Source organism: Mandrillus leucophaeus, unplaced genomic scaffold (assembly GCF_000951045.1).
Source record: "Mandrillus leucophaeus isolate KB7577 unplaced genomic scaffold, Mleu.le_1.0 Scaffold124, whole genome shotgun sequence".
In the NCBI taxonomy this organism is placed as follows: domain Eukaryota; kingdom Metazoa; phylum Chordata; class Mammalia; order Primates; family Cercopithecidae; genus Mandrillus; species Mandrillus leucophaeus.
In genome coordinates this window covers 2,249,893-2,264,416 of record NW_012100765.1, presented here as the reverse complement: position 1 = coordinate 2,264,416, position 14,524 = coordinate 2,249,893, and the positions used below count along the sequence as shown (strand labels likewise).

The following is a 14,524-nucleotide window of genomic DNA, read 5'->3' as shown; positions in this document are numbered from 1 at the left end:
CTTGAGCCCAGGAGGCAGAGGTTGTAGTAAGCAGAAACTGCACCACTGTACTCCAGCCTGAGCAACAGACCGAGATTCTGTCTCAAAATAAATAAATTAAAATTTAAAATTAAGAAATAAAAAATAAAAGGAAAGTAAAAACAAAATGTAAAGGAACAAACCACATGGCATGCCCCTCACACACAGAAATAATGATCTGAGGTAGCCAAGTCCACGGTATTTGAAAAGATAAACAAACTTACACATTTTGGCTCTGGGAGAGCTGGATCGTTTTTAATGGTAATCTTCTTTGCTTCTTCCAGGTTCTTTTCTCTTCGTAAACTATCTTCTGCCTAATTTTAAAGACGAAGCAGTTGGTTAACATTGTTTCCAGAGTTGTAACTTTAACAACGTTCACTGTGGCAAGTTCAGGACTCACCTCTTTCTTTTCCCGGGATTCACTCTTCATTTGTTCCCTATGCCACATCTTTTTAATGTTCTTCAACTGTGATTTAGAAATAACATTCCACCTCTCATTTTCTTTTTGTGAATCTACGTAAATGGTAGGAAATGGTTCTTTTCCTACTGTCATCAAAGCCTTGGGTAGGGAGGAGAAAAAAAGACAGTTCTTGAACATCGTACAACACTTAAAATCAAAATAACATCTCAAGTATAAGGCAACTTGAACAATCTAAGCATAAAGACCCCAACAACCAAAAGCTGATGTCGGCGGAGTGACTGGTTGAACATTTAAGCAGCACACTGGTTGGCTGGGCATGGTGGCTCACGCCTGTAATCCCAGCACTTTGGAAGGCCGAGGTGGGCGAGGTCAGGAGATTGATACCATCCTGGCTAACATGGTGAAACCCGGTCTCTACTAAAAAAAATATACAAAATTAGCTGGGTGTGGTGGTGGGCACCTGTAGTCTCAGCTACTCAGGAGGCTGAGGCAGGAGAATGGTGTGAACCCGGGAGGCGGAGCTTGCAGTGAGCCGAGATCGCGCCACTGCGCTCCAGCCTGGGCAACAAAGCAAGACTCCATCTCAAGAAAAGAAAAAACAAAAGAAGCACACTGGCTAAAGCTGAAGCTCTGAGGTCCTCTCACAAACAATTCCAGCAAGTTCGGGCGTACACTATACAGTTCTCCAGGACAAGCAGACTACAAGCAATAGATCTTAAGTGGCTGTAGCAACCAGCACAGATATACAGACAACAGAAGAGACACCTGACAGCAAAAGCCAACTGCAGGTGACATCTAAAACGTAGTCCTCTGTGAGAAATCAGAGAAGTGTCAAACATTTTTGAAACTTTCAACAAAACAATGGTTAAGAACACAAAAAGGGGCTGGGTGTGGTGGCTCACGCCTGTAATCCCAGCACTTTGGGAGGCCGAGGCAGGAGGATCACAAGATCAGGAGATCGAGACCATCCTGGCTAGCACAGTGAAACCCCGTCTCTACTAAAAATACAAAAAATTAGCCAGGCGTGGTGGCAGGCGCCTGTAGTCCCAGCATTTTGGGAGGCCGAGGCAGGAGGATCACAAGATCAGGAGATTGAGACCATCCTGGCCAACACAGTGAAATCCCGTCTCTACTAAAAATACAAAAAATTTGCCAGGCGTGGTGGCGGGCGCCTGTAGTCCCAGCTACTTGGGAGGCTGAGGCAGGAGAATGGCGTGAGGTGAAGCTTGCAGTGAGCCGAGGTCGCACCACTGCACTACAGCCTGGGTGACAGAGTGAGACTCCGTCTCAAAAAAAGAAAAAAAACCCCAAAAAGCTAAACTCATTTAATCTGAAAAATTCCCACACTGTAGAATACCTCTCTGCAACAATGGAACATATCAGGCATTGCTGTGTTACATATCATTTGATAGTTTATCGTTTGTGGTTTTTAAAACACAGTTGAAAGTATATAAAAGATGAATACTTTAAAGCCTCAAATAATCTTTCGAAATCTCTTCCAAGTTATTAAACCAAACAAGAAATGCAATGAATTACTCTCTTGTTGCAAGATCTGCAGCCTGTAAAAACGGACTTTTTCTCAGTTCTATGACTGCTGCAGAGAAAGAGGGAATCTGGATCTTTTGAAAACATTCAAGGGCTGGGTGTGATGGCTCACACCTGTAATCCTAGCACTTTGGGAGGTTGAGGTGGGCGGATCATGAGGTCAGGAGTTCGAGACCAGCCTGGCCAATATGATGAAACTCCGTCTCTACTAAAATACAAAAAAATACAAAAACTGGCCAGGCGTGATGGCACATGCCTGTGGTCCCAGTCACTCGGGTGTCTGAGGCAAAAGAATCTCCTGAACCTGGGAGGCAGAGGTTGCAGTGGACTGAGATTGCACCACTGCACTCCAGCCTGGGTGACAGTGCGAGACTCCTTCTCAAAAAAAGAAAAAAAAAAAAGAAAAAAAAAAGAAAACATTCAATAGTCCATCCTTTTAACAACTAGACATTGTAAGAATACATGTAGGGGCTGGGCGCAGTGGCACACGCCTGTAATCCCAGCCTTTAGGAGGCAAGGTGAGTGGATCACCTGAGGTCAAGAGTTTGAGACCAGCCTGGCCAACATGGTGAAACACCACCTCTACTAGAAATAATAATAATATTAAAAAAAAATTAGCCAGGCATGGTGGCGGGTGCCTGTAATCCCAGCTACTCAGGAGGCTGAGGCACAGAGAACTGCTTGAATCCAGAAGGCAGAGGTTGCAGTGAGCGGAGATCACGCCACTGCACTCCAGCCTGGGCAAGAAGAATGAAAGTCTGTCTCAAAAAAAAAAAAAGATAGCCATTGATTAAAATGCAAAACCAGGAGAGAAGGTCCCATGAATACATTTAAGTCCTTCAGAATTCACTTACTACCCGACAGTCTGTACTGATCCCTCCTTTTGTATCACTGAAATTGAAAGAGCCAAACTATCAGTTCCCAAATCAGAATGCTACGCTTTTGTTAAGAGTGACATTCTGCAAACGTTCATCTAAACAGTGTTGCTGGTTTTTGGGAGCTGCAAAATGAGGCAACCAACAATCCAGAAATTAAAGATTTCCCCTTAAGAGTGGTTAAAAAGTAAAACCCAGCCAGGAGTGGTGGCTCACACCTGTAGCCCCAGCACTTTGGGAGGCCAAGGCAGCAGGACTGCTTAAGCCCAGGAGTTTAAGATCAGCCTGGGCAACATTTGTAGACCTCGTATCTACAAATAAGAAACAAATTAACTGGGTGTGGTAACATGCCCCTGTGGTCTGGGCTACTTGGAAGGCTGAGGTGGGAGGATCCCTTAAGCCCAGGGTTGAAGCTGCAGTGAGCCATGATGGTGCTACTGCACTCCAGCCTGGGCAACAAAGTAAGATCCTCTCTCAGAAAAAAAAAAAAAAAATTAAAAACAAGTACCCATGTATGACACACCAAAGTATAACCATATGGTATGATCTACAAGAGGAGAGAGGAGAACGCTCCCAGGTTAGGAGGACTTGACAGTAACTATAAATGTTGTAACACAGTTAACAAAAGGGAGGCACAGAAAAAGGAGGGTCAAGGCACTGCTTTTCCTAACATACTTCAAGGAAGGAACTTTTTTGTTGTTGCTGTCCAGGGTGCAAAGCAGTGACACAATCACGGCTCACTGCAGCCTCAACCTCCTGGGCTGAAATAGTACCCTCATCTCAGTCTCCCGAGTACCTGGGGCCACAGGTGCATACCACCATGCCTGGCTAATCTTTTTTTTAAAAAATTTTTGTAGTTGGCAGGGTGTGATGGCTCACTCCTATAATCCCAGCACTTTGGGAGCGTTAATATCCTATCTTTATTTTTAAAATTAAATTTATTTAAAAAGTTTTAAGAAGTTAAATTTTTTGTAGAGATGAGGGTCTTATCACGTTGCTCAGGCTGTTCTCAAACTTCTGGGCTCAAGCAATCCTCCAGTCTCAGCCTCCCAAAGTGCTGGGATTACAGACCTGAGGCACCAAAGCCCAGACCCAAGGAACTTTAAACCATCTTCCTTATGTGGCAGTTGTAGCCAATGGATTCTAGCATATGAGTTCACAGCTAAGTCCATAGTCTATTTTAAGAAGGTTGTCTTAGGCCACACTTTACCCTGATACAATCAACTACCTAACACCCACGTTGTGAGTCCAGGCCCCCCCCCCTTTTTTTTTTTTTTTACTTTTGAGACAGGGTCTCAGGCTAGAGTGCAGTGGCACAATCATGGCTCACTGCAACCTCCACCTTCCAGGCTAAAGCAATCCTCCCACCTCAGTCTCTGGAGTAGCTGGGACCACAGGCACGCACCACCATGCCACGCTAATTTTTATGTTTCTTTTAGAGACAGGATTTCACCAAGTTGCCCAAGCTGGTCTCAAACTCTTGGGCTGAAGCGATCCATCTACCCCAGCCTCCCAAAGTGTTGAGATTATAGGCGTGAGCCACTGCACCTGGCCTGAGTCCAAGTTCTTGACAAACCTCTTTGAGAATGAGCTAAACTCATTCAAGGATTCTAGATCCTGAGAAATAATTGCACGTTAATAAATTGGCATTCTAGCTTCAAGCTCCAAGTCATGAGTCAGCTCCAAGAATCCATTCTTGGTGTGCTGGTATAAACCAGGTCTTGGAGTCAAATCTCAGGATCATACTCTGAATTGTGGTAAATTCACCAAAAGTCCTCTCAGGAGCCCCCTGGTCATGAGCTCACTGTGATTGAGGAAAGATAACTTTTATCTTTACAGGAATTGAAAATCCAGCAATCTGACTCATTGCAGAGAAAGATTCCAAGAAGCAATGCCATGTGGTAAAAAAGAAGATACCTTTTTTTTAAAATGTTAAAGTAAGTTTAGACTTCCATCATCTAACAATCTTAAAGTCACATATCTGTCCGCATTCCTTACTTTCCCTTTTCTGAAAATTCTCTTTGGAACTCAGGGTTTGAAATTAAATTCTTGACAAGTCACACGATAACTGACATAAGTCATTAATAAATGCAGTCTCATTTTCCTAATGAGAAGAGACTCTACCTTTAGACCAGTTTTAAATGGTTTCTCCTTGGTTCCATCTCCCGTGGCATCGCTTCCCTCTCGGTCAGAGACGTACAGCTCTGTTGTTTGACAAAATGAGGGTAAGTTGTGGTCTGACCATTAACTATTAGTCACCTTACTACTTTATTCATTCCTTACCTTTGTAAATGGAACAAGCATCGATTAGTAAAAATTACTGAGGTCCATAAGAAATTAATATCCTAATTATTTCCCCACTCCATTTCAATAACATCCATCTCACTAAAAACATTAGTTAACAATCCAGGTTTTCAAAATGAACTCTGATCATTTCACTTTGTGATATTTATTCTATCCAACTGGGCACCCAAAAATAAAACAAGGGCTTTGAAGTTGGTCAGACATATGCTGGAATCTTCGATTTTGTACCTTAAAAGGAAGGGTGATTCTGGAGAATTTACTTAGCCTTTCTGAGCTTATTTCTTTATCTATAAAATAAGAAAAACAATCCCCATCTTGAAAGGCTGTACTGAGGATGAAATAAAATAACACATACAAATCAGACATCCCAGTGCCAGTTTTTGTAGAGATGGCAAATAAACACCAGCTCCCTCTGATCTTCAAAGGAAACAGAAGCTCTGAGATTGGAAAATTTCAGGCCTCACAACTAGTAGGTCTGAACAGTGACATCCATACAGGTCTCTCTTTTTTTCTACTGCACAGTATGGTCTCCCCGGAAACCTCAATAAAAAAATGAGGCTGGGAGAAAAACAACTGGAATCCTAAAGCCTCTTCCTGACGATCACTTTGAAGATCTGCGGGAGTAGGGGCTACCCTGTGTCTGAACCCCTCCCAGCGCCTGAGTCTCAGCGTAATCGGGATGTTTCTCAGCGGCGCAGGCGCAGGGCCCGGAGCCATCGCCATTGCAGCCCGGGAGAACGACGGACTCGGGGAAGCCCGGCCTGGCCCTTCAAGTCCCGGGCCTAGCGAGGGCCAGGACCCTCCCTTCCTCCCTGCAATCGGTCCCCAAACATTCGCGGGGCGCCCACTCTAGTACGCACTAAGGAAAGCGCCGGAACCCGGATGGAGCAGGGTTCCTGCCCCAGGCAGGGAACACCGCGCCACACAACGAGTCTCACCCACCTAGCACCATGGCTGCAGTGGCCCTGGTCACCTCCAAGGACACAGACTGCAATACCGCCGACGTCTTGCCACGCCGACGTGCGCCAACGGCTTCCGCGACTCCGGCGTTGCATCAGAGAGCGTAGAGCAGAGACCGCCTGCGTGAATCAGCCGACCGCCGCGGTTCCATTGGTTACGAGAGGCGGGCGAGCGGCGCCGGGGCCGCCATATTTGGTGAGGGCAGAGGCAACTTCCGGATCCGGAGACGCACCGCCCCACGTGTTTGCGCAGGTCGGAGTGCACAGCCTGGCCCGGGGCTGCTTGGCCCTGGAGACCCTGGCACAGCGTCACTTTTGCACTCTTCCTTCCCCACCTCCCCAGCTTTCCTTTCTGAACCTTTCAATTCTGTCCCAGCTGGAGGCGTGCGGGTCCTCTTGCAAACCAGACCAAAGGATGTCACCCCGATCCCCAGATGCTGGAGGCTGGTTGAGTTCATGTCACCAGCAAACACCATGCCGGCTGCGAGACTGGGTGCGCGGCGGTGGAGGGGACGCAGCGGGATGCGTCAACTTTCTCACCTCCGTGAACCAACGTCTCTCGGTGTTCAGGACAGGAACTATGGTGTATGTTCATTTAAAAATTACTAGGATTACTGTTAGGGAGTCCATAATAATGTGGTGGAAAAGAACAAAAGGGCTTCGGAATACAAACCTGGATTCTGCCTTTTACTAACCGTGTGTCTTCAGATAAATTATCTAATCTGAATGAGCTTCATTCAGCGAGTTTGGGGACCGATTGCAGGGAGGGAGGGAGGGTCCTGGCCCTTGCTGGGCCCGGGACTTGAAGGGCCAGGCTGAGCTTCCCCGAATCCGTCGTTCCCCCAGGCTGCCATGGCGGTGGCTCCGGGCCCTGCCCCTGCCCCGCTGCGAAGCATCCCGATTGCGCTGAGACTCAGGCGCTGGGAGGGGTTTATCTGTGTCTTCAGATAAATTACCTAATCTGAATGAGGTTCAGTTTCTCTGTTTGTGAAAGATGATGTAAGTTCACTGCCCGGGCATGTAAGAGGTGCTAATAAAGGATCTGTCATCATTTTAACTTTTTTTTTTTTTTTTTTTTTTGGTGTTTTTTTTTTTTTTTTTTTTTTTTGGAGACTGGGTCTTCTCTGTTGCTCAGGCTGGAGTGCAGTGGTGCTGTCATAGCTCACTGCAGCCTCGAACTCCTGGGCTCAAGCGAGCCTCCCACTTCAGCCTCCCAAGTAGCCGGGACTATAGGTGCACGCCACCATGCCTGGCTCGTTTATTTTTATTTTTATTTTTTATTTTTGTGGAGATGGAGGAGGGGAGGGGTCTCCCTGTGTTGCCCAGGCTGGTTTCCAACTTCTGGGATCAAGTGATCCTCCTGCCTCAGCCTCCCAAAGTGCCCGGCCCTTTATTCTCTATTTAGTGGACTACCAGAGTTTGTCCCTGAAGCAAAAGAAAACGCTTTTTTTATGAAAAGTCCTCAAAAAAATAACTCCATATATAGGTTCAGGGCCTATCAAGAATATGAACCAGGTCCAGGCGCAGTGGCTCACACCTGTAATCAACCCCAGCACTTTGGGAGGCCAAGGTGGGTGGATCACTTGAGGTCAGGAGTTTGAGACCAGTCTGGCCAACGTGGTGAAACCCCGTGTCTACTGAAAATACAAAAATTAGCCAGGCGTGGTGGCACGCGCCAGTAATCCCAGTTACTCAGGAGGCTGAGGCAAGAGAATCACTTGAACTCGGGAGGCGGAGGTTGCAGTGAGCCGAGATCGTGCCACTGCACTCCAGTCTGGGTAACAGAGTGAGACTCCATCTCAGAAAAAAAAAAAAAGTACCAAATACTATTCCTAAGGAATATTTCACCTAATTTTATGAACTTCTCTCTTTTCCTCTTTGCTGAATGTTTTCTGTTGGCTCATGAATTAGTATCAATTGCTGCAAAGCAAATTATCCCACACCTTAGCAGCTTAAAACCCCAAACATTTCTTACCTTAGCAGTTTCTTTTGAGACAGTTTCAGTTCTGTCACCCAGGCTGGAGTGTGCAGTGGTGCAATCTCAGCTCACTGCAACCTCCGCCTACCAGATTCAAGAGATTCTCCTGTCTCAGCCTCCCGAGAAGCTGGGATTACAGGTGTGTACCACTACACCTGGCTAATTTTTGTAGTTTGAGTAGACATGAGGTTTCACCATGTTGGCCGGGCTGGTCTCGAACTCCAGACCTCAAGTGATCTGTCCACCTCGGCCTCCCAAAATGCTCGGATTACAGGCCTGAGCCACCACGCCAGGCCCTACCTTGCACAGTGTCTGATGGTCAGGAATAAGGTAGTGGGTTAGCTGGAGGTCCTGGCTCAGGTCTCTCATGAATCATGCTGAGGGCAGGGTCTGCAGTCATCTGAAGGCTTGGGTGGGTGGGATCGGCCTCCAGGCTCAGTCACAAGCTGTGGTCAGAAAACCTCAGTTCCTTGCCAGGTGGGCTCCCCATAGAGCTGCTAATGACACAGCCGCTGACTTCACCTAAAGCAGGTGATCAGAGAGAGAGAGAATATTAGTTACCTTTGTTTTATAATAAATTACCCCAAAGCATCAAATGGCATTTGTTATCTCACATTTCTGTGGACTAGGAATCTGGGCATGGTTTAGCTGAGGACTCGGAGCTGAGTCTCTCCAAAGGCTACAGTCAGCTTAACTTGAGATTCTTAAGTCTCACCTGGGGTGGATCCCCTTCCACACGCACTCAGGTGGGTGTTGGCCAAAGGTCTCCCTCAATTCTTTCCACACAGGCCTCTTGCTTGGCTAAAGCCAGCAACCAAGATGGAATTTAGAACCTTTAGTTGCCTGATCTCACAAGGGATATATCCCAATACTTTTGCCATATTCGATTAATTAGGATCAAGTCACTTGGTCCAGCATACACTTGAAGGAAGGGTATTACACATGGGCATGGATGCCAGCAGGTGGGAGTCATGGGCCATGAAAAGCTCCCCACTGCAGTGACCAAAACTGAGGTTTCAGTGCCTTTTCTAACCTGGCTTGTTAGGTGAAATGTCATTGTCTCTGCCATATTCTACTGGTCACACAGACCAGCCCTGGAGGTGAATACCAGGGGTGGAGCTCACTGGGTACTATCTTAGAGGCTGCCCACCGTAGCCTGTCCAGATGAATTTCTCCACTTCATCCTGCTCTGCCCCAGAGGCTGACTCATGTGAACCACATCGATGGGCTCCCTCGTTCTCTGACTCCTGATCAGCTGCAGCCAATGGGGAACACTTGCGGAAGAACAGAAGTGGGATGTGAGGTTGGGGTCCTTATTCCCCTAGCTCACCATTGCAGGCTGGTTGCATCCTCACTTGAGGGCTGCCGCTCCTGCCAGGTGGCACCAAGAGATTCATCTGAACTGCCCTTCATGAATTTAGTTTCATTTGAACATTAAAACTGAATTTACTGGCCGGGCATGGTGGCTCACATCTGTAGTCCCAGCACTTTGGGTGGCTGAGGCAGGCAGATCACTTGAGGCCAGGAGTTCAAGACCAGCCTGGGCAACATGGCAACATCCCGTCTCTATTAAAAATACAAAAATTAGCTGGGTGTGGTGGCGTGCTCCTATAATCTAGCTACTCAGGAAGCTGAGGCAGGAGAGTTGCTTGAACCCGGGAGGTGGAAGTTCCAGTAAGCCAAGATCAGGCCACTGTATTCCAGCCTTGGTGACAAAGCGAAATTCTGTCTAAAAAACAAAAAAATAAAAATTGAATTTACACAGCAACATTCCGTTGTGAAATAAAAAGTGTATGTAGAACTGTACAAGCAGGCTGTACAAGAGGGTCATTTAAATTCCCACCTCTGTCTCAGCCCACACCTATAAACTCATAGGATTTCTGTATGTCCAGTTAGTGCAGGATGGAAAAATGGGCCTAGTGTTGACATCTGCATAATATTCTGGCACATGCCAGACATGAACAACCAGTCTACTCTAGCCTCACTTGGAAGAAGCCCTAAAAAGACAGTGGTGAAGCTGGGCGAGGTGGCTCACACCTGTAACCCCAGCATTTTGGGAGGCTGAGGTGGGCGGATCACCTGAGGTCAGGAGTTCGAGACCAGCCTGGCCAACATGGTGAAACCCCATCTCTACTAAAAGTACAAAAATTAGTTGGGCGTGGTGGCAGGTGCCTGTAATCCCAGCTACTCAGGAGGCTGAGGCAGGAGAATCACTTGTACATGGGAGGCAGAGGTTGTAGTGAGCCAAGATCACACCACTGCACTCCAGCCTGGGCGACAAGAGGGAGACTCCATCTCAAAAAAAAAAGACAGTGGTGAAGGGAAGTCATCTCAGATGGTGGAACTCTGAGCACTGTGCCTGGTTTTCCACTTCTCAGCTAAGTAGGGATGGCCTGAAGGACCAGGCCGGGAATGGTGGCTCACGCCTGTAATCCCAGCACTTTGGGAGGCCTAGGCGAGTGGATCACCTGAGGTTGGAAGTTCGAGACCAGCCTGACCAACAAGGAGAAACCCTGCCTCTACTAATAATACAAAAATTAGCTAGGCACAGTGGGACATACCTGTAATCCCAGCTACTCAGGAGGCTGAGGCACAAGAATCGCTTGAACCTGGAAGGCGGAGGTTGCAGTGAGCCAAGATTGCACCATTGCACTCCAGCCTACACAGCAAGAGCAAAACTCCATCTCAAAAAAAAAAAAAAAAAAAAAAAAAAAGGACTGATGGACACTGGCTTGAGGGTTGGCCAGTTGATCAGGGACTAAGAAAGAACAAGATTAAAGATTAGGTACAGGAGGTCTGGTGGGGATGTGGATAGACCTTTTTGAATGGGCATTGAATGTGAAGATTTCTTGTCCTCTGCAAACATCCATCAGAAGGCATTCGGTGTGGAGGAGGTCTCTGTCATCTGTGGATGTTGGACTTTTCCTCCCAAAACATCTCAGTTCTTGCTCAAAGAGCCCATATGCGAAGTGGCTATAGTAACAGGATAGAGGCTATGCATGTGTTCAGCCTCATGGACTGCCCTTCATCCTGGCTGATCTGGCTGGCCACTGTCACTGTTAGGTACCCAGCCTGCCAACAGCAGAAGCCAAGTTTGAGAACCTGATAGGACACGATTCTTTTTTTTTTTTCTTTTTTCTTTTTTTGAGACAGAGTCTCACTCTGTTGCCTAGGCTGGATCATCATCATCATCATCATTATATATTTTTGAGACAGAGTCTCACTCTGTTGCCTAGGCTGGAGTGCAGTGGTGCAATCTTGGCTCACTGCAACCTCTGCCTCCCTGGTTCAATCAATTCTCCTGTCTCAGCCTCCCGAGTAGCTGGGACTACAGGCGGCCGCCACCACACCTGGCTAATTTTTGTACTTTTAGTAGAGACGGGGTTTCACCATATTGGCCAGGCTGGTCTCTAACTCCTGACCTTGTGATCCTCCCGCCTCGGCCTCCCAAAGTGCTGGGATTATAGGCGTGAGCCACCGCATCCAGCCAGGACACGATTCTTTAGGGGGACCAGCTGGCCACTTGACGGCAAGTAAATTACATCAGACTCTTGGAGGAGGCAGCAATATGCCTCCCAGGAATAGACTCTGTCCACGTAGGGATGTGCCTTCTGTGCCTGCAGCACCCACATCTATGGACTTACAGAATGCTGCATGTGTCTTTACGGTATGCAGCATCTCTCACCCTGGGACACATTTTTAGTAAAGGAAGTGTGACAGTGAGCTCATACCTATGGACTTAATTCAGTGGTCTAACCATGTGCTTTGTGTTAGATTATTATATAAAGTCATCAGACATGCTCCTGTGAACCCAGAAATTCAGAGACAGGTCTCAGTTAATTTAGAAAGTTTATTTTGCCAAGGTTAAGGGTGCATCCATGACACAGCCTCAGGAAGTCCTGATGACATGTGCCCAAGGTGGCGGGGCACAGCTTGCTTTTATACATTTTAGGGAGACATGAGACATCAATCAATAGAAGAATTACATTGGTTAGGTCTGGAAAGGCAGGACAATTTGAAGCAAAGGCAGGAAGACCCGAAGCACGGAGGGGTATTCCAGGTCACAGATAAGTGAGACACAAACGGTTGCATTCTTTTGAGTTTCTGATTACCGTTTCCAAAGCAGGCAAGTAAGATGTGCATACATCTCAGTGAGCAGAGGGATAACTTCGAATAGAATGAGAGGCAGGTTTGCCTTAAGCAGTTTCCAGCTTGAGTTTTCCTTCATAAAAAGGAAAATATTTTCGGGGTCCAAAATATTTTCTTTTCACACTCCCCTCTCCCATACAGAAGGAATATACTTCCCTGCTTCATTTCTGCTGGGCTTAGCCATGTGCATTTACTTTGGCCATAGGATATTGGCAGGTCTGATGCAAGCAAAGGTTTACAATGTGTTTGTGCAGTTGAACTTGTGTTTTTGCTTCTGCCATTATTAGGGAAGCTGGGGCCTGGGAAGGCCAGAGTGACACCATTTTCAGTTCAGCTCCATCTTGAGACTAAGGCACATTCCTTGCCAGTCATGACCCGTGGTCATAAGATGTTTACAGTCGAGAAAACAGCCTAAAGATACCTGCAAGGACACAATCCTGTAACAACAGAACGACCAGATGTCCCAATACTCGCAATATATGCTTTCAAGATAATTATAGTGATGCTTACTTACACACTAAAATGTCAAGGACAGTTTTCTTTACATCAACAAAATAATAAATTTTGTCATGCTGTCAGCCCACATGCACATAGGTACAGCCTTTACATAGACAAAACCCCTATATAAGAAAAAGTTAAAACAGGTGGGGCGCAGTGGCCCAGCAGTTTGGGAGGCCGAGGCGGGTGGATCACCTGGGGTCAGGAGTTTGAGACCAGCCTGGCCAACATGGCGAAGCCCTGTCTCTACTAAAACTACAAAAATTCGCCGGGCATGGTGGCAGGCGCCTGTAATCCCAGCTACTCAGGAGGCTGAGGCAGGAGAATCGCTTGAACCCAGGAGGCAGAGGTTGCAAACCGAGATTGCACCACTGCACTCCAGCCTGGGCAAAAGAGCAAGAGTCCCTCTCAAAAAAAAAAAAAAAAAAAAAAAAAAGAAGGAAAGAAAAAGTTAAAACAAAGATGGGGCATTCCTTTGCTTGCTTCCTGAGGATACCCTACTCTAATGGAGGAGCTTTCAATAAACTCTCACTGCAGCCTGCAACTTGTCCTGAATTCCTTCCTGCGTATAATTCAGGAGCCCTCTCTTGGGGTCTGGATCAAGACCGCTTTTTCTGTGAACAATCACCATGAGAAGAACACGCCCTGACTGACCCACTGGTCCAAGGAAGGTGACAGACATGGAGAAGACAGGGACCAGTCTTCAGCTTGAGGACACGTCCAGCTGAACTCAGCCCACATCAGTGACCTGCAGATGCATGAGAGAGAATAAACGATTGTTGGGTTAGGCCTCTGAGTTTGGGAGGCATTTTGTTACACCTCTTTATTGTGGCAATAGTAGACTAATACAGGCTCTATTATCCAGACGTGTGTGGCCTAAAATAATAGTTGAATGGCCAGGTGCGGTGGCTTAGGCCTTTTTTTTTTAAATTAGCCTGGCATGGTGGGCGCACGCCTATAGTCCCAGCTACTCGGGACGGCCAGAATGAACAGCATTGTTCGTGTCTCTTCATTCCGATTCTGGCCAGCAAGGGGCGGCCTCCCGCTGCGGTCCTTGCTGTTAGGTCTCCGCGCCCACTCATATTTGCGCTCAAGGTCGCTTCACCGGCCCCCACTTCGCTCTTCCAGGCGCAGGATGAGCGTCTCTGTTCTTTTAATGTGGCGTCCCCCACAGGCCACCGTACCTGGCCGCCGGCTCGAGGTTAGGGTACTTGACGCCTGCGCCGCCATGTTGTCTCCGGGCCACTTCCGCGTTTCCGGCGCGTTGTGCTGTATTTCTTACTTGGTCCTGCTCGCGGCGCCGCGCCTTTGGGTGTTGGGGAGTCTGGGATGGTGGGGAGTCCGGGATGGTGGGGAGTCCGGGGCTCGCCCTAGTCGCGGGGACACTGCCTTCCAGGAGCTGTCCTCAGGCAAACTCACAGACATCTTCAAAGAGCCTTCCTGGACATTCTGTTTTTTGCTCCTCAAAACAGGCTTCGGAAAGAGAACAGGCAAACATCTCTGCGAGCGCCCCTAGGGTTCCTTTCCCTGTCCCAAGACCGGGAATCGGGGAGGGGGTCCAAGCCGAGTGCACTTAATTAACAAATCAATGAAACAGTTGGAAAGTCTCAGTAATGTTTTACATGAGATCGAGGGCGGTGACTCACGCCTGTAGTCCCAGCACTTTGGGAGGCCGAGGCGGAGGTGGAGGGTCGCTTGAGGCCAGGAGTTCGAGACCAGCCTGGGCAACATGGTGAGCTTCCCCTAGCCCCCACCCCTCTACAAAAATTACAAAAAT

General features: G+C 47.5%; 1 protein-coding gene across 1 annotated transcript in view; it reads right to left on the bottom strand.

Moving 5' to 3' along the window:
- Positions 1 to 6,595, bottom strand: part of NARS (asparaginyl-tRNA synthetase) — a 23,104-nt gene extending 16,509 nt beyond the window's left edge. Inside the window, exons 1-4 of the mRNA XM_011971713.1 lie at positions 6,106 to 6,595; positions 4,984 to 5,063; positions 419 to 577; positions 243 to 332 (exon numbers count right to left, since the gene is read on the bottom strand). Coding sequence (XP_011827103.1) covers positions 243 to 332; positions 419 to 577; positions 4,984 to 5,063; positions 6,106 to 6,115 — 339 coding nt within the window. The 5' untranslated portion in view covers positions 6,116 to 6,595. The remainder of the gene's footprint in view (positions 1 to 242; positions 333 to 418; positions 578 to 4,983; positions 5,064 to 6,105) is intronic.
- Positions 6,596 to 14,524: the final 7,929 nt, after the last annotated feature.